Genomic DNA, 18,786 nt, shown 5'->3' on the forward strand with positions numbered 1-18,786 from the left:
AGTACACGGGTCCGGCCATCTTTTATATACTTGGGGTAGTACACATAAAGCTACATGAGCTGGTCACCAGTCAGTATCCGTGTATGACGGACATGAACTGCATTAGGGTGCAAGGAGTGTGAGGGAATCTCATTCTGATGACTAATGGGGCCAAGGAAAGGAGTCAGATTAGGGAATGTAAGGCTGGATTCACACGAGGTCATTACGTCCGTAATTGACGGACGTATTTCGGCCACAAGTCCCGGACCGAACACACTGCAGGGAGCCGGGCTCCTAGCATCATAGTTATGTACGACGCTAGGAGTCCCTGCCTCGCTGCAGGACAACTGTCCCATACTGAAAACATGATTACAGTACGGGACAGTTGTCCGGCAACTCGTGTGAATCTAGCCTTATAGTTCTGTCTAAAAAGATGTGTTTTCAGGGCACGTTTAACTCCTTCCCTTCGTAAACAACTTTCAGATTTTCAATTTCATTTTTTCCTCCCCACCTTCCAAAAGTCATAACTTTTTTATTTTTCCGTCGATATAGTCTTATGAGGGCTTGAGTTTTGTGGGACGAGTTGTAGTTTTTCATAGCACCATTTTTTGTGCCATATAAAGGTACTAGGAAATGGGAAAAAAATTATTTGAGGGGTAGAAAATGAAAAAAACAGCGATTCCGCCATTGTTTTTTGCGCTTTGTTTTTACAGAATTCACTGAGCAATTAAAGCAACACGTTAACTTAATTCTGCGGGTTAATACGATTACGGCGATACCAAATATATATAGTTTTGTCTATATTTTACTACTTTTTCAAGGTAAAAACTAAGGTACCATGCACACGAACGTGCTTTTGCGGCCGCAATTCCCCCGAAGATCCAGGGGAGAATTGCGGCCCCATTCATTCCTATGGGGCCATGCACACGACCTTGGTTTTCACGGTCTGCACATGGCCCCAGAGCCTGGACCGCAGAAAGAACGGGCTTATTGAAAATAATGGTCGTAGCCATGTGCACAGCCCGCGATTTGCAGACGGCTCGCGAATGTCACTCCGTAGCCGGCCGACCCATAAATCACGGCCATGCACATGGCTACGGTCGTGTGCATGAGGCCTAAGTGTAAAAAATTTAATTTATTTTGTGTCGCCAAAATCTGAGAGCCATAACATTTTTATTTTTCTGTCGATTAATTGGTATGTGGGCTTATGTCTTTCGGGATAAGCATCTCCCGCCATTTTTTGTGGGAGATGCGGTGACCAAAATATATTCCGGCGTTTACATTCTTTCTTTTACGGCGTACACGGTGTGGGTTAAATAATGATATATTGTAATAGTTCAGACTTTTACGGATGCGGCGATAACAATTATGTTTATTTTATTTATTTTTTTACAATGCTCTAGGGGGAAAATGGGAAAAGGTTTTTTTTTAACTTTTAATTTATTTGATTCATTTTTACTTTTTTTATTAGTCCTTCAAGGGGACTTCAACCAGTGATTGTTGGATCGCTTGCACAATATAGTGCAATACTAATTTATTGCAGTATATCGTCTTTCTGACAAGCTTCTATTAAGATGGCAGACCTGGGGGCCTTCATTAGGCTCCCAGGCTACCTTAGCAACCTTCGCCACCCCGCGATTGTATTGTGGGGGGGGCGCAATGAGCTGTTAGAGGGGGTCGCCCCACTCGAACTATTTAAATGCCGCGGTCGCTATTGACCGCAGCATTTAATGGGTTAAACAAGCAGGATCGTGCTCGAGCGTGATCCCGCTTGTTACTGTGAAGTCTCGGCTGTAACATATAGCCGACACCCGCATCGTATGGAGCGGATTCACTCCGTGAGCCCATTCCATACTTCCCCTACACGTCTATAACGTATGGATATGTCAAATGTCGGGAAGGGGTTAAAACTTTGGATATTGGGAATTAATCTGATTGTCTGTGGTAGCGCATTCCAGAGGACTGCTGCAGCATGAGAAAAATCTTGGAGACGGGAGTGGGAGGTTCGGATTATGGAGGATTTTAATCTAAGGTTGTTAGCAGAATGTAGAGCCCGAGTAGGGTGGTAGACAGAGATGAGGGAGGAGATGTAAGGAGGTGCAGCACTGTGGAGAGCTTTATGGGTGAGAGTAATAGGTTTGAATTTAATTCTGAAGGGGATGGGCAACCAGTGTAGTGATTGGCAGAGGGTAGAGGCGTTGATGTAGCGGTTGGTCAGAAAGATGAGCCTGGCCACTGCATTGAGGATAGATTGGAGATGGGAGAATTTAGTGATGGTAAGACCGACTAATAATGAGTTACAGTAGTCAAGACGAGAGTGAATGAGAACGACAATGAGAGTTTTGGCTGTTTCCTCAGTAAGAAAAGGGTGGATTCTGGAGATGTTTTTGAGGTGAAAATGACATGAGCTGTGTAAGAGATTGAATGTGAGGAGTAAAGGTAAGATCAGAGTCAAAAATAACCCTGAGACAGCGGGCGTGCTGCTTTGGAGTTATGGTAGTGTCATACACTGAGGTGGAGACATCAGGTTTAGATAGGTTAGTAGACGGTGGGAACACAAGGAGCTCAGTTTTAGAAAGATTCAGATTCAGATAGAGAGGACATGATGTTAGAGACAGTGGACAGACAATCACTGGTGTTTTTTATTAGAGCAGGGGTGATGTCATGGGAAGAGGCATATATTTGCGTGTCATCAGCATAGAAATGGTACTGGAAGCCAAATCTGCTTATGAAAATGACACACTGAACGAGCGGTCAGAGAGATAGGAGGAAAACCAAGAGAGAGCCATGTCTTTAAGACCAATAGAGTGGAGCATGTTAAGTAGAAGTTTGTGGTCTACAGGGTAAAAGGCTGCAGAGAGATACAGAAGAATCAGGAGAGAGTATTTACCGTCCCATTTAGCCACCAAGAGATCATTTGAGACTTTAGTAAGGGCAGTCTCTGTGGAGTGTAGGGTGCGGAAACCATATTGTAAGGCATCTAGAATGGAGTTAGCAGAGAGATAGCGGATAAGGCGAGAGTAGACCAAGCGTTCCAGGAGTTTGGAGTTGAAGGGCAGATTAGAAACTGGTCGGTAGTTAGTAGGGCTGGATGGGTCAAGGGTTGTTTTTTTCAGTAATGGGTTTATAATGGCATGTTTAAAAGAGGAGGCAAAGATACCAGAAGAAAGAGAGAAAGAAAGAGTTAAATATTTTAGTCAGGTGACTAGTGACAGCCGGGGAGAGGGACTGGACAAGGTGTGAGGGGATAGGATCACTAGGACAGGTAGTGGGACGAGAAGAAGAGAGGAGCATAGTGACTTCTACTTCTGTTATTGAGTTAAATGCAGAAAGTGAAGGAGAGGGAGTGCGGGAGGGAAGGGGATCAATGTTACTAGGGGAAGCTAACGATGTGCTTAGCCCGACGTAATAGTACTGAGCAGAGTGGGAGTTAAGGCCACAACAAGCTCAGTTTTTAAGGGGATAAAGACAAAGAAATTTATGTTATTTAAATCATATTGTGAAAAAATAAATATGAAAAAGAAATAAAAAATAAAAGTTATTCAATAAGTCCCATGTATCCCAAAATGCTACCAATGTAAACTACATATTGTACCGCAAAAAACAAGCTCACATATGGCTACATCTACGGAAAAATAAAAAAACTTTGGCTCTTAGATGCAAAAATGTATTATTTTTGTTTAAAAGTGTTTTTATTTTGAAAAAGTAGTAAACATAAAAAATCTCTGTAATCTTATCAATCCATCATAATCGTATCGCTGTAATCATATCAACCCATAGAATAAAGATAACACATCATAGCATGGTGAATGGTGTAATTTTAAAACACAAAAAAACAATGGCGAAGAAGCTTTTTTATTATTGCCCCTTAAAAAAAGTTAATTAATTATGTCTATCCTAAAATGGTGCCATTGAAAAATTGAACTCCTCCTTCAAAAAAAACTGCCCTCATATGCTATGTCGACAAAAAAATAAAAGTTATGGCTCTTTGAATGCAACAAGAAAAGAACAACCTAATTGCCAAAATAGGCTGGTCATTAAAAGGTAAATTACTAACTCCATTAACAAAACCACAATTTTTTATAATTCAATAAAATACTTTGTAGTATGCTAAAGTTTGTCTTCTGAGCCTCCTATATACAATGACAACATTATGTACATAAAAGACACCCAATAACAAAAATGATGTGCACTACAGAGAGATGCCCATGCTGGGAGGAATTCCAGTGGACTGGCAAGATGTGGCAGGAGGAGTACTTAAGTAAGATGTTGCTATTGTGTTACTGCAAGCTCACCTGAGGTGCAGAGTTTAAGGGGGACCTTTGGTTTACTCAAAACTCCCTTCACCATAGTATAGACTTAGGCCCCATGCACACGACCGTGCCCAAGATCACGGCCCGCCGCCGACTGCCACCCGCATTTTCGGGCCGTGCTCCCATACAAAGTATGGGAGCATGGCCCGCAAAATGCAAAAGAACGGACATGTTCCATAATTTTCAACATTTCTACGGCACGGACACCCACCCGTAGCGTTCAATGAAAGTGAATGGGTCCATTTTTTCGGTCCGCAAAAACTGAGTTTTTTTACGGTCGTGTGCATGGGGCCTAAGCCATAGGCCAGAAGTCAGCAAAAGAGGAACAACTACCAAAATCAAAGCATGTTCAGAAAATGCAGGAAGTTGCGAGTTCATAAAATTCAGGGTATACATAACTCACATTTGGTTTGAGGAAACTCACAATCAGTATAATGAAGGACACAGGACATCAGTACTGCAGCACTGGACAGCTGACAAAGGAACCAGCACTGAGAGATAATTGGAGTGGCTTTAAATAGAGCAGACAATGACAAAGATACGAATATCTGGGGGATAATGATCACAGACATAGGGCACTAACGCTGTCTAAGGAAATACAGGACTGAGAGGATGAGACACATTGACTGCTAGAATAGTACAGAGAAGTAAGTAAAAAGCACACAGGCTCTAGTCCATTATCTGTCAATTTAAGATGGGTTACACACTCTGATCTTGTATGTGATGACCATATTGTCCTGATGCAAAAACCTACGAGTTTTATAAGCATGTAATCCAAACCTATCCAGTTAGCTAATAAAGATTCATTAACCTCTTAAGGACGCAGCCACTTTTGGACCATATGACAGCCTCATTTTTTAAATCTGACATGTGTCAATTTATGTTGTAATAACTCCAGAATTCTTTTACCTATCTGAGCGATTCTGAGATTGTTTTCTCGGGACATATTGTACTTTATGTAGTGAAAAAATTTGGTCGATAAATTCAGTATTTATTTGTGAAAAACACCAAAATGTAGAGAAAATTTGCAAAAATTTGCATTTTTCTAAATTCAAATGTATCTGCTTGTAAGACAGACAGTTATACCACACAAAATAGTGACTAGTTAACATTTCCCATATGTCTACTTTATGTTTGCATCATTTTTTGAACATCCTTTTATTTTTCTAGGATATTACAAGGCTTATAAGTTTAGCAGCAATTTCTCATATTTTCAAGAAAATTTAAAAAGGCTATTTTTACAGATACCAGTTTAGATCTGAAGTGGCTTTGAGGGCCTTATATATTAGGAACCCCCACAAATCACCCCATTTTAAAAACCGCACCCCTTAAAGTATTCAAAACAGCATTTAGAAAGTTTCTTAACCCTTTATAGGTGTCACAGGAATTAAAGCAAAGTGGAAGGGAAATTTGCAAAGTTCATTTTTTTTGCAGAAATTTGAATTTTATAAATTTTCCTGTAATACTGAAGGTTTTTACAAGAGAAACACAACTGAATATTTATTGCCCTGATTCTGCAGTTTTTAGAAAAATCCCACATGTGGCCCTAGTGTGCTACTGGCCTGAAACAAAAGCCCCAGAAGCAAAGGAGCACCTAGTGCATTTTTCGGCCTTCCTTTTCTTAAATTATATTTCAGGCACCATGTCAGGTTAGAAGAGGTCTTGTGCTGCAAAAACAAAGGAAACCCCCCAAAAGTGACTCCATTTGGGAAACTACACCCCTAGAGGAATTCATCTAGGGGTGTAGTTATTATTTTGACCACACAGGTATTTCATAGATTTCATTAGAATTGGGTAGTGAAAATGAAAAATTACATTTTTTTCCACTAAGATATAGCTTTAGGTCAAAATGTTTCATTTTCTCATCAAATAAAGGAGAAAAAGCACTGTAACATTTGCAAAGCAACTTCTCCAGAGTACGGAAATACCCCATATGTGGTAATAAACCACTGTATGAGTACACATCAGGGCTCAGAAGGGAAGGCATGCCATTTAGCTTTTGGAGTACAGATTTTGCTGGATTAATTTCTCGGCACCATGTCGCATTTGTAAAGCTCCTAAGGTAACAGTACAGTGGTAACCCCCCATAAGTGACTCCATTTGGGAAACTACACCCCTAGAGGAATTCAACTAGGGGTGTAGTGAGCATTTTGACCCCCCAGGTGTTTCATAGATTTCATTAGAATTGTGCAGTAAAAAGGAAAAATTAATTTTTTTCCACTAAGATGTAGCTTTAGGTCAAAATGTTTAATTTTCTCATCAAATAAAGGAGAAAAAGCACCATAAGATTTGCAAAGCAACTTCTCCAGAGTACGGAAATACCCCATATGTGGTAATAAACCACTGTATGAATACACATCAGGGCTCAGAAGGGAAGGAGCGCCATTTGGCGAGCAGATTTTGCTGGATTGGTTTTTCTGCACCATGTCGCTTTTGCAAAGCCCCTTTAGGTACCAGTACAGTGGAAATTCCCCAAAAGTGACTCCATTTGGCAAACTACACCCATTGAGGAATTCATTTAGGGGGTAGTGAGAATTTTGACCCCACAGGTGTCTCATAAATTTTATTACAAATGGGCAGTGAAAATGAAAAATTACATTATTTTCCAATAAAACTTCGCATTAGTTTAAAATGTTTCATTTTCTCAACAAATAAAAGAGAAAAAGCACCAACAATTTTTTAAAGCATTCTCTCGAGAGTAGGAAAATACCCCACACATGGTCATAAACTGCTATTTGGGCACACAGCAAGGCTCTAAAGGGAAGGAGCGCCATTTAATATTTGGAGTGGAGATTTTACAAGATTCGTTTTTTGACACTATGTTGCATTGAGCTATAGTACCAGTACAGTGGTACTGCAGAAAAATTACCCCATTTTGGAAACTAGATCCCTCAAAGAATTTATCTAGAGGTGTAGTGAGCATTTTGACCGCACAAGTGTTTTGCAAAAATGAGTAAGCAATAGATGTTGCAGATTGAAAATTGCCGTTTTCCACAGATATGCCATTTCAGTGCCCAATGTGTTGTGCCCAGCGTGTACCACCGTAGGCACACATCCCATAAATTGTTAAGTGGGTTCTCCAGAATACAGTAATACCCCATATGTGGTCATAAATTGCCGTTTGGGTACACTGCCAGGCTCAGTTGGACCACCATTTGGCTTTTGAAGTGCAGATTTTGCTTGGTGTTTTAGTGGTATTTCAGCTTATAATGTGGGGGCATATGTAAGCGGGGCGGAGTACATCAGGGAATATGTAAGCTGGGCGGAGTACACCAGGGTATATGTAAACTGGGCGGAGTACATCAGGGCATATGTAAACTGGGCGGAGTGCAACAGGTCATAATAGGATTATGTAATAATGGGGTGAATGAATAATCCATGGATTGGTGTGGTACGCTTTGAACCAATCCTTTATGCACAGGCCGGGATTATACAAAATATCTGCGCTCCAGTATTGCTTTACATTTGACTTCTTCACTAGCCCTATAAGCCGCACAAGGCCCTAAAGTTTCCTCATCTCCGCTGCAACTACAGGGTCCACCTGTGGGGTCCAGCAAATGATGATGTAGGGTATTTAGTGAAATACTACTGGACCTAAAAATTTGTCTGGGCCGTCATTTAGCATCATTTTGCATCATTGCGTTTTGAGAGTCATAACGTGTTATTTTTCCGGTGACGGAGCTGTGTGATGGCGCGTTTTTTGTGGAACGAGCTGTAATTTTTATTGGTTCCATTTTGGGGTACATGCGATTTTTTTTTTATCACTATTTATTCCATTTTTTGGTAGATGAGGAAACCAAAAAACAGCCATTTTAGCAAGTTTTTTTTTATTTTTTTTAAAGTGTTCACCGTGCAGTATAAACAACAAGTTAACTTTATTCTGCGGGGCGATACGTTTCACTACGTTCCCACAATAAAAATACTCTTTTCGAAAAAAAAATAATGTTTTAGTGTCGCCATTTTCTGACAGCCATAAGTTTTTTTATTTTTTCGTTGATATCGCTGTGGGACGGCTTGTTTTATGCGTGCCGAACTGTAGTTTCTATTGGTACCATTTTGCGTCACTTGCAACTTTTTCATCACTTTTTTTTATTTTTTATGGTATTCACCGTGCGGTATAAATAATGTGATATTTTTATAGATCAGGCCGTTCCGAACGCGGCGGTACCTATTATGTATAGTTTTTTTTTCATGTTTTCATTTTTTTTTTCTAATAATAAAGGAGTTGATCAGGGAAACAGGGCGATTATTTTTTTATTAGTTAAAACTTTTATTTATTTATTTTTCTTTCACTTTTTCTTTTACACTGACCTGGGGACTTGAAGATCTGGTCTTCTGATCCCCAGTACAAAACACTGCACTACTTATGTAGTGCAGTGTATTGTAACTGTCATTCATCATCTGACAGTTAGCCTATTAGGGCCTGCCTCGGGCAGGACCTAATAGGCTTCCGTACCTGGGCAACTAGGAAGCCTAGCAACGGCTTCCTGGTTGCCATAGCAACCATCACCATCCATAGCAACCATCACCACACGCGACCCCCAGACGAAGGCATTTCGGCGAAACGCGCGTCGGGACTGATGTTCTCTCCTCTCAGAGGGCTACTATGGGTATGTTACATGTTTCATTTTCTGTGTACCACTTTACCTAAACTGCCTGCATTATCATTGACCGCACTTGCACTTACTAGCAAGCTACCACATGTTGATCTCCAGCATTGGGCTGGTGTGTTGATGCCGTATCCTAGCTACTTGCAGTCAATTTCAGCTGAGTCTTCACTGTTGCTTCTATATATATGATGCATTTCTGCACACTACAATTCACATAGAAGCTGTAACTATTTTTTCTGTTTAGGCCGATTGGGCTTAAAGTACATTGAATATACCCACTGTATTGCTATGTATTGCTATGTTTTGTCATTTGTATGTCCTCTGTAATTGACAGACGTTTTTATTCATGCTCAGCATGATTCATCTTTTAAATGTTGTTATATTCAATAAAATGTATATATGTTTCTCTAAAATTACAATGTGTTAATTGACCCTACAGTTTATAGGTTTTCAATCGTGGGGGGGTACAGAGGGAGCTCCCTCCCTCTGTCAACCACTTCAATGCGGCGGACGTCATTGACAGCCGCATTTAAGGGGTTAAATGGCTGCGATCGGCGGTAACAGCCATCGCAGCCATTGCAGCGGGATGTCAGCTATGTATAACAGCTGACAGCCACTGAAGATAAAGCGCGCACAGCTCCTGTGCACGCTTTATCTACTGGGAGTGACTGTACGCCCGAGTGCGGGATCACACTTTGTATTTGGATGTACAGTCACGCCCAAAAGCGGGAAGGGGTTAATATCTAACAGTATAATAAGGCACCATGCACACGACCGTGCCCCGTAATTACGACCCGTAATTACAGGCGCGGCTGGCAGTGGACAGTCGTCCGCATTTACGGGCCGTGCTCCCATTATAAAGTATGGGATCAAAGGCAATACGTAAAATAAAAAAAATAGGACATGTCCTATTTTTTGGGGAAAGTTTCTACGGCACGGACACCTTCCCATAAGTATATGGAAAGGTGTCCATCGGCCATAGAAAGGAATAGGTCCATAATTACTGGTGATTTTACAGTCGTGTGCATGGGGCCTAACACTTTGCTCCTTATACTGTCATAATTAAAATTAATTTGAAATATTAATATTTAATCATATTATTCAATTACTTTCATAATCAGATACACCTCTAATCTCGTAAAGGGAAACTATATTTCTAATGTATCTTGGCAAAATTATTGTAAAATGTTGTACTTTGAAAATATAACACAGTACCTGTACTAAACTTGAACTGTAACGGTCCCATCAGTGTGTGGACCTCATGCATGTTATTTTTGGATATTCTGACCAGCTCTCAGAACAGCCTAGAATTAAGACAACTGTGATAGAAAAATAAAACTTTTCATGTATTTTTTTTAAGTCTATTTTTGTTCCGCTGAATATTGGACTTTAAAAATAAATTCCTCTTGATGGGTGAAATAATCAAGACTGGCGTTTCACAAGGCAGTCTTACACTATAGTGTGTTGGAGTAAAATGCTCCGAATGTATTAAAAGTTGCACACCTCTTAATAAATTTGGTGCATCTTGGACAGTTTTAAAGATAGAAAATGAAATCTATGCCAGGCATGAGCAATTGTACATTTGCACTAAAATTTGCACCATTTTCTGTCTTAGTATAAAAAAATCCATCAAAAACTTGTTACCCCCATCCCTATTCTGCTTACTTCTCTTGCCATTTTTGAAAACTGGTGATTGGTGAGAAAAGTCTCGAGTTTTAGCACAAATATAGCATGCACTATAATTTGCGACTTTTTTATGTCACAAAACAGGCGCAAATCGCATTATAAATTTGCCCCAATCATTTATTTGGCAGTTATTTTGAATGCACTAGTTCAATATCATCATCTGTGCATCTCTAGAAGAATATGGCTACAATTTTTAGTTAACAGTTTACTTCAGTTTTGTTTATGTTTGTCTTAAAGAACCCCTGATTACATAATACCATAGAGATCAGGGACCCTTATAGGAGCAAGTTGTCCTCCAGAAGGCAAGAAGTGATACAGTTTCTGGTCTCATCACAATCCACTGTGTCAAGTGGGGAAATACATTTGAAAATTACTAATACTACAATTCATTATTACATTGCTTTCTAAAACTCACTGTTAAATTCCTCACACAACTTTTTATATATTGTACTCTTCATTCTGCTATCACAATGGTGCCTGTCAAGGGATGATATTTATAAGGCATCAAGTGAACAGTCAATTCTTGAAGTTTATATATTTGATATAGATAAAATGGGCAAGTGTGAGTATATGAGTGACTTTCACAAGGTCCAAATTGTGATGGCTAGACGACAGGGTCAGACATCTCCAAAACAGCAGGTCTTCTGGGGTGTTCCTGGTATGCAGTGGTTAGTACCTACCATAAGTGGTCCAAGAAAGGACAACCGCTGAACCGGTAACAGTGTCATTGGCTAGCCCTTCTGATCCGATTCCATAGAAGAGCTACTGTATCCTAATTTTTCGAAAAAGTCAATGCTGGCTATAATATAAAGATGTCAGAACACAGTGCATCGCTGTGTTTGAGGCTGCAAAGCTGCAGACTGGTCAAAGTGGTCATGCTTGACCATGTCCACCACTAAAAGCGCCTACAGTAAGCGTGTGAGCATAACAACTGGACCATGGCAAAATGGAATCACATTTTCATTTACATCATGGCCATGTGCGTGTGCTTCACTTGCCTTGGGAAGAGATGGCACCAGGACGCACTATGAGAGGAAGATGGTGGAGGCAGTGAAATGTTCTGAGCAAGGTTCTGCTGTGAAACCTTGGGACCTGGCATTCATGTGGATGTTACTTTGACATGTGATACCTATCTAAACTTTGTTGCAGACTAAGTACACCCCTTCATGGCAACAGTATTCTCCAATGGCAGTGGCCTCTTTCAGCAGGATAGTGCACCCTTACACACTGCAAAAAATTGTTCAGGAATGGTTTCAAGAACATGGCAAAGAGTTGAAGGTGTTGACTTGGACTCCAATTTTCCAAATCTCAATCTGATCGAGCACCTGTGGGAGTAGAACATTCTGATCTATTTTCTCTCCAGGCCATATTACAAGCAACTGTCAGATGTGACAGTCATGCAATAAAATCACCAACAATGCAAAATGAGTTTTAAAGAATGACCTTAAAGTTTTTTTTCTAAAAGACATGCAGACTTAAAATGGCAATGTATGAAAATATTCACAATACCGTAGCACAAATTGTAATGTTCTCCTAAAACTCGATCTCTTACCTGTTCTAAATGTTATGTTTATGGTTTTTCATCGAAAATTATAAGAAATTGCATCATGCATCATTGCTACTAGTTGTAGCATAAAAATATACAGATGCATGTCCTCCATGAATCTTGGATCATATGTTTAATTTGTTATGACATTTATTTTAAAAAATACTCTTCCTCTTCTTAAAGAAGCACTCCAGCACATTATTTTTTGCACATATAATGCTAACTCACCATCAATATTCTAGCAGTGCCATATGTTTCTTCCCAGCTCAGTTACATCTACACATTTTGGACCCTTTCCTTATGGCAGCTGTGTCATGAGATCTCAGTCTGACCACTAAAACAGACCATGCTCCCATTTGTAAACAGGAGGTCAGTTTCTCCTGTGTGTCTGACTTCCTGTGAACTACAGGATTACATCATCACATATCAAATCCATCCTGGCAGCACTGAGACCCCTACCCACCCTGCTCCACTCTCTTTGTTCCTCTCTGTGTGTCCACCCCCCCATGCATATAGTGCTGCTGATTAGATCATTTCTGCCCTATCTAAGGGACAAGGAGTGTAGTGATATAATACGGGAGTCCATACAATGATCAGCTGCAGAGTTATAAATCTCCCCTGACTCACACTAACTGTCTATACAGTCTGTGAGTGCTGTGTGCATAATCTCCTATGTATTTCTATGAGATTCTGCTTCTCACTGCTCTCCTTTGCAGGAGGCCTCTCACTAGCAGGAGGCAGAGGAGTCAGGCTGAAGCTACATTGGGATACACTGAGACTTCTAGGTGAGGACAGAAGATCTATGTCACTGATCTTTCACTTGCTGCACTTAGGACTCAGAGCACGTGCAGTGTGATGTGACTCCGCCCCCTTTGCCTCTGCAAAGCCATAAGCATCATGGGAAACGTAGGCTGCATTAGGGGTACCATATCAGAGGGGAAGAAAGAACCAAGATGGCAGACAACACATAAATAGCACATCAACTAAAACAGGTATACACAACAGTTTCTACAGTATTCTTTAATAACAACCTATGCCGCACTATATAGGAAAACATAATTGTTGGTTTTCTTCTTTAATTAAACTTCTACTAAATGCATTATAATTTCTATCCATACAATACCATTCAGTGTTATATCATTCCTCTTGTTTATTATTTCTTTAATTACCAAAGTCCCAATTCTTTATCTATGTTAACCCCTTAACGACCAAGGATGAAAATGAACGTCATGGTCGGCTGCTAGTTCCCGCACCATGACGTTCATTTTCGTCCGCATTTCAAACTGTCACTCTGTGTAAACACAGAGTGACAGACCCGCGCTGACAGTTGTCCCCGACAGCTGAGACATCAGTCTTGCCGGACAGCGGACCATCGCCGCTGATTTCGGCAGTTAACCCCTTAAGTGCGGCGACGGATTGCCGTCGCCGCATTTAAGTGGTTTGAAGCACATCAGCAGCCCCCACGAAGTGATCGTGGGGGCTACCGATGCTTGTCACGGCAATCGGAGGTCAGATAATGACCTCCGGGTTGCCATGCACGGAAGCCTCGGAGGAACAGCCTCCGGCCGTTCCTCCTCTGCTTCCTGTCAGTGTGACAGTCACGTCACAATGACAGTTAGAGTACATTACACTACGTGTGTAGTGTAATGTACTCTAGCAGCGATCAAAGCTGCAAGACTAAGTGTCCCCTAGTGGGACAAGTGAAAAAAGTAAAAAAAAGTAATAAAAATGTTTTAAAAAAAGTGTAAAAATAAAAGTTATAAGTTCTATAAACACTAAATGCTTTTTTTCCTATAATAAGACTTTTATTATAGAAAAAAAATGAACACGTTAAAAAAGTACACATATCTGGTATCACCGCGTTCGTAACGAACCCAACTATAAAACTATAATGTTATTTTTCCCGCACGATGAACACCCCAAAAAAAATCAATAAAAAACTACGACAGAATCGCAATTTTTTGGGTCACCACCGCTCCCTAAATAAAGAATAAAAAATGATCAAAAAGTTGCATGTACCCGAAAATAGTACCAATAAAAACTTCTATCCGTCCCGCAAAAAACAAGCCCTTACACAGCTTTTTTGACTAAAAAATTAAAAAATTATGGCTCTCAGAATATGGTGACACAGAATTTTTTTTTTTTATAAATAAGTCATTTTATTGCTCAAACGCTAAAAAAAAGGACCAAACCTATATACATATGGTATCGCCGTAATCGTACCAACCCGCAGAATAAAGTAAAAATGTCATTTATAGCGTACGGTGAGCGCCGCAAAAAGAAAACCTGTTTTTTACTCAGGATTGCAAAAAAATTGAATAAAAAGTGATCAAAAAAAATTGCATGTACCCCAAAATGGTACCAATGAAAACTACAGATTGTCCCGCAACAAATAAGCCTTCACACCACTCTATTGATGGAAAAATAAAAAAGTTATGGCTCTTGGAAAGCGGGGAGTGAAAATCTAAAATATGAAAGCAAAAAATGGATCAGTCCTGAAAGGGTTAATTCATTTCTAATGAAAAAACGTATGACAACATGTGGGGTATTTCCGTACTCGGGAGAAATTGCTTTATAAAAAAATGGTTGTTTTTTTCCTCCTTTATCCCTTGTGAAAATGAGAAAATGCAACATTTTAGTGGAAAAAATGTTGATATTAATTTTCGCGCCCTAATTCTAATAAACTCTGCAAAAGACCCGTGGGGTGTAAATGCTCACTATACCCCTAGAAAAATTCCTTGAAGGTTTTTCCAAAATGGGGTCACTTTTGGTGGGTTTCCACTGTTTTGGTCCCTCCAGTGCATTGCAAATTCGACATGGCACCGAAAACCATTCCAGCAAAATCATAAATCCAAATGGCGCTCCTTCCCTTCTGAGCCCTGCTGTGGGTCCAAACAGCAGTTTATTACCACATATGGAGTATTGTCGTAATCGGGAGACATTGCTTTACAAATGTTGGGGTGCATTTTCTTCGTTATTCCTTGTAAATAATAAAAATTTCTATGTTGTTTCAGAAAAAAAGTACATTTTAATTCTTACAGACTAATTTCAATATATTTAGCGAAAAACCTGTGTGGTCAAAATGCTAACTATACCCCTAGATAAATACCTTAAGGGGTCTAGTTTTCGAAATGGGGTCGTTTATGGGGAGTTTCTATCATTCTGGCAGCTCAAAGCTTCTCCAAATGTACATTGGGGCCTAAAACATTTTCAAGCAAAATATGAGTCCTGAAAGCCTCCGGGTGTTCCCTTCCTTTGGGGCCCTGCCGTGCAAATGTGGGTAGTTTTGAAAACAGGAGAAAGAGGGTGATAGATTTTGGGGTGTGTTTCTTCATTTTCATGGTCGCTTTACAAAGAAATCGGTCTTCAAACAAATACTTTTATGAAAAAAGTGAAATTATTATTTTTTTCACCCGATATGCATTAAATTTAGCAAAGAACTGTGGGGTCAAAGTAATTACTATACCCCTAAATAAATACCTTATGGGGTCTAGTTTTCTAAATGGGGTCATTTGTGGGGGTTTCCACCATTCTGACACCTATGAGCCTCTGAAAACCTGGCTTGGTGCAGGAAAACAAAATGTACTTCAAAATTTATTAAATTATTATTCAATTTGTAAGTCCTCTAAATTGCTGAAAATTTATTTTATTTTTTCAAAAGTGCTGCCAAAATGGAGTAAAGAGATAGAAATATATATTTAATTAAAAAAAATTGTACAGTATGTGTGTACATATGTGACATATTGCAGTTAAAAATAGGGGAAAATGGTAATTTTTACAAAATTTCTTCCATTTTTCTATTTTTTAATTAATTTCCGCAAATCGTATCAGTCTACTTTTACCACTAAAATAAAGTACAACATGTGACGAAAAAACAGTGTCAGAATTACTTGGATATTCAAAACTTTCACAGAGTTATTCTCTGATAAAGTCAGACATACCAGATTTGACAAATCTGGCTTGGTCATTAAGGTATAAACATGCCCGGTCATTAAGGGGTTAAGAAAACAAGTATAGAATGTTTTCATTCACAGATGTCACGATCTGTGGGTATTGTGGACCCACTGGGCCGTACCACCTTGACGGTATGGCAGCTGGCCAACAGGATACAAGTCAAAGTCTATAGTGCATATAGGTGTACTTGTGGTAACTTCAGACAGTAGCAGGATAGGCTCGGATAGCAGCAAGCAGGCACCAGGGCGTGGTGTAACAAGACAGGCGTAGTATACAGCACAACACGACTCCAACTCTATATGGCACTGGAACAAGATAGCACGGGATACAGGGTACAGGTAGCAAGAACGGGAACACTGGAACTGGAAAACACTCAAGGGACCATTTGCCAAGACAGACATGGGTAGGTACAAACAACGCTCAGGCAATGCAGAAAGGGGCAGGGCCCTTCTTATAGTCCAGGGTGATCTGGGAGCAATCAGCTCAAATCGAAATCATGTGTGTGCTCTGGCTCATTGAGGCTGGGAATGAGCTAGGGCATGCACCCTAGTGGTCACTGCAGAACAGTGTGCTGGCATCTCTGGGGATAATGACACATGTGCTGGCATCTCTGGGGAGGATGACGTCTGCAGGAAGATAGGAGTTTGCGGCCTGCGACCGCGGATGTTAGAACAGACCCCCATTGATATGCCCACATTGACTGCCCACATTCAGGCACATTCATAAAATATCATGAATCTTAGTGTTTACTCCAAATCTGGGTATCTTAATATTTATTTTAGGAAAAGATCATTAAAAATAGTATCAACAACTATTTTTTTTTCCTTTCCTGAATTACCATTGCAGGTTGCGTGTTCACTGTGCATAGGTGAATCAATACTATTACTAGATTTATTATTGTCTGGCTTCTGTTTTATATTTACTAACAGTTTAAATTCTCACTTTCTTATTGTCAGAGTTGAGTATTACCAGTATTTTTTTTCCTGTTATGACCACCCTCCTTGCAAATTTCTTCCACATTCCCTTTACAAGTTTACTGTAAGGAGTAACTAAAAAAATTACCATTCTGTATTTGTAGAAAACATTTTATTGATATAAAAGAATGTTATACAGTTTGATGGAAGACAATACAATGAGAATTATAGTTTAGGCCTTGAGTAGTCATATAAGGGTAAGTATGCAGGCAGTGAACATAGAATAATAAATATTTGAGGACATGGTCAATGATTGTTAAATAGCCTGCAGATAAAACAAGGTCGTATATTAGGTTCATTAAGAATTGGTGTCTTCATTGATTCCATTTAATTAAAGTTTCATATTATACATTTCTCTATAATCAATAGTTACTAATATAGTAAAACAGTTGAATTACCTTCCTGATATTTTCTTCCTTTCTATCCTCCATTAGATGTAAAATGCTTCTCTTCTGGACAACATCTTAAGGAATTCCACAGAGACTTTGCTCAGACAGATTTTTTTCAGGATGTAAATACAATACTATTATTATCTGAAAATCTATAAAAACAATGGATGCTCACAGAAGACCATGTTGGACTGTTTTACCAGACAAAGTGTAGCTTTAAACCAAGCACATCCAAGACGTTTGGATTAAAAATTTACAACTCTGCTAAGAAGGGAATACTTTCTACCATGAGATTTACAAGCACATCTGGTATCTGTCCAGTTCTCGTATGTCTCTGTTTTGTGCAGAGATGCTATGGAGCAACTCATCGCAACTCTATAAAAGTGACCAGAAATCAAACCAAACACATAGAAGGAGAAACAGAAGTTCACCACCGGCCAAAACGTGGATGGGTATGGAATCAGTTCTTTGTTTTAGAAGAACACATGGGACCAGATCCTCAGTATGTGGGCAAGGTAAACCATTCTTTATATATACTTCATATGTATTATTATGGTTCTTATTATTATTATTATTATTATTATTATTATTATTATTATTATTATCATCATCACTATTATTTTGACCTATGTAAATATATATCTATCCAAATTAATTTATTTATTGCTTGAAAAAGGTCCCAAGGTGGGATGGAAACATTGCACTTGCCATGTTGGCACAATAAACGTCACTTTTTTTCACCTTGATTATCGGAGTGCTGCTAGACTTTCTTCTGGGATATATATATATATATATATATATAAATATATATATATATATATATATATATATATACACACACAGATATGTATATATGTATATATAAATATATATATATATATATATATATATATATATATGTGTGTGTGTGTGTGTGTGTGTGTGTGTGTGTGTGTGTGTGTGTGTGTGTGTGTGTGTGTGTGTGTGTGTGTGGTCTGGAACATGTTGACTGACAACCTCATTGCAAAGACTATAGTTGTTAATGAGTATATTACTAGCAAGCAGAATGTCAGACATGAACTTTACTGGCACTGGGCTGACAAAAGTAAAGGTCATTAGCAACATGGCAGAAATGAAGCCATATTGTTTACCATCTTAGCCTGAGCTATTATATACAGATTTTATTAAAAATAGATTTTTGTACAGTAGAGAACCAATTTAAGTAGATCAGAGAACTTTTAAATATTGTCAAAGTAGATGAAATTGATTGGATATTCCAAATTATCCCCTGCTATTCCATATCTGAAAATGAATGAATTTAATAAAAATATAAAAACAAACCAAAAATAAACAAAT

The 18,786-nt window shown here is 39.1% G+C and overlaps 1 protein-coding gene across 1 annotated transcript in view; it reads left to right on the plus strand.

Moving 5' to 3' along the window:
• The window catches only part of CDH18 (cadherin 18), a 523,245-nt gene that overhangs the window by 136,481 nt on the left and 367,978 nt on the right, over nt 1–18,786 (plus strand). Inside the window, exon 2 of the mRNA XM_075826752.1 lies at nt 17,497–17,966. Coding sequence (XP_075682867.1) covers nt 17,619–17,966 — 348 coding nt within the window. The 5' untranslated portion in view covers nt 17,497–17,618. The remainder of the gene's footprint in view (nt 1–17,496; nt 17,967–18,786) is intronic.

The sequence above is a fragment of the Rhinoderma darwinii genome, chromosome 5, assembly GCF_050947455.1.
Source record: "Rhinoderma darwinii isolate aRhiDar2 chromosome 5, aRhiDar2.hap1, whole genome shotgun sequence".
Classification (NCBI taxonomy): Eukaryota; Metazoa; Chordata; class Amphibia; order Anura; family Rhinodermatidae; genus Rhinoderma; species Rhinoderma darwinii.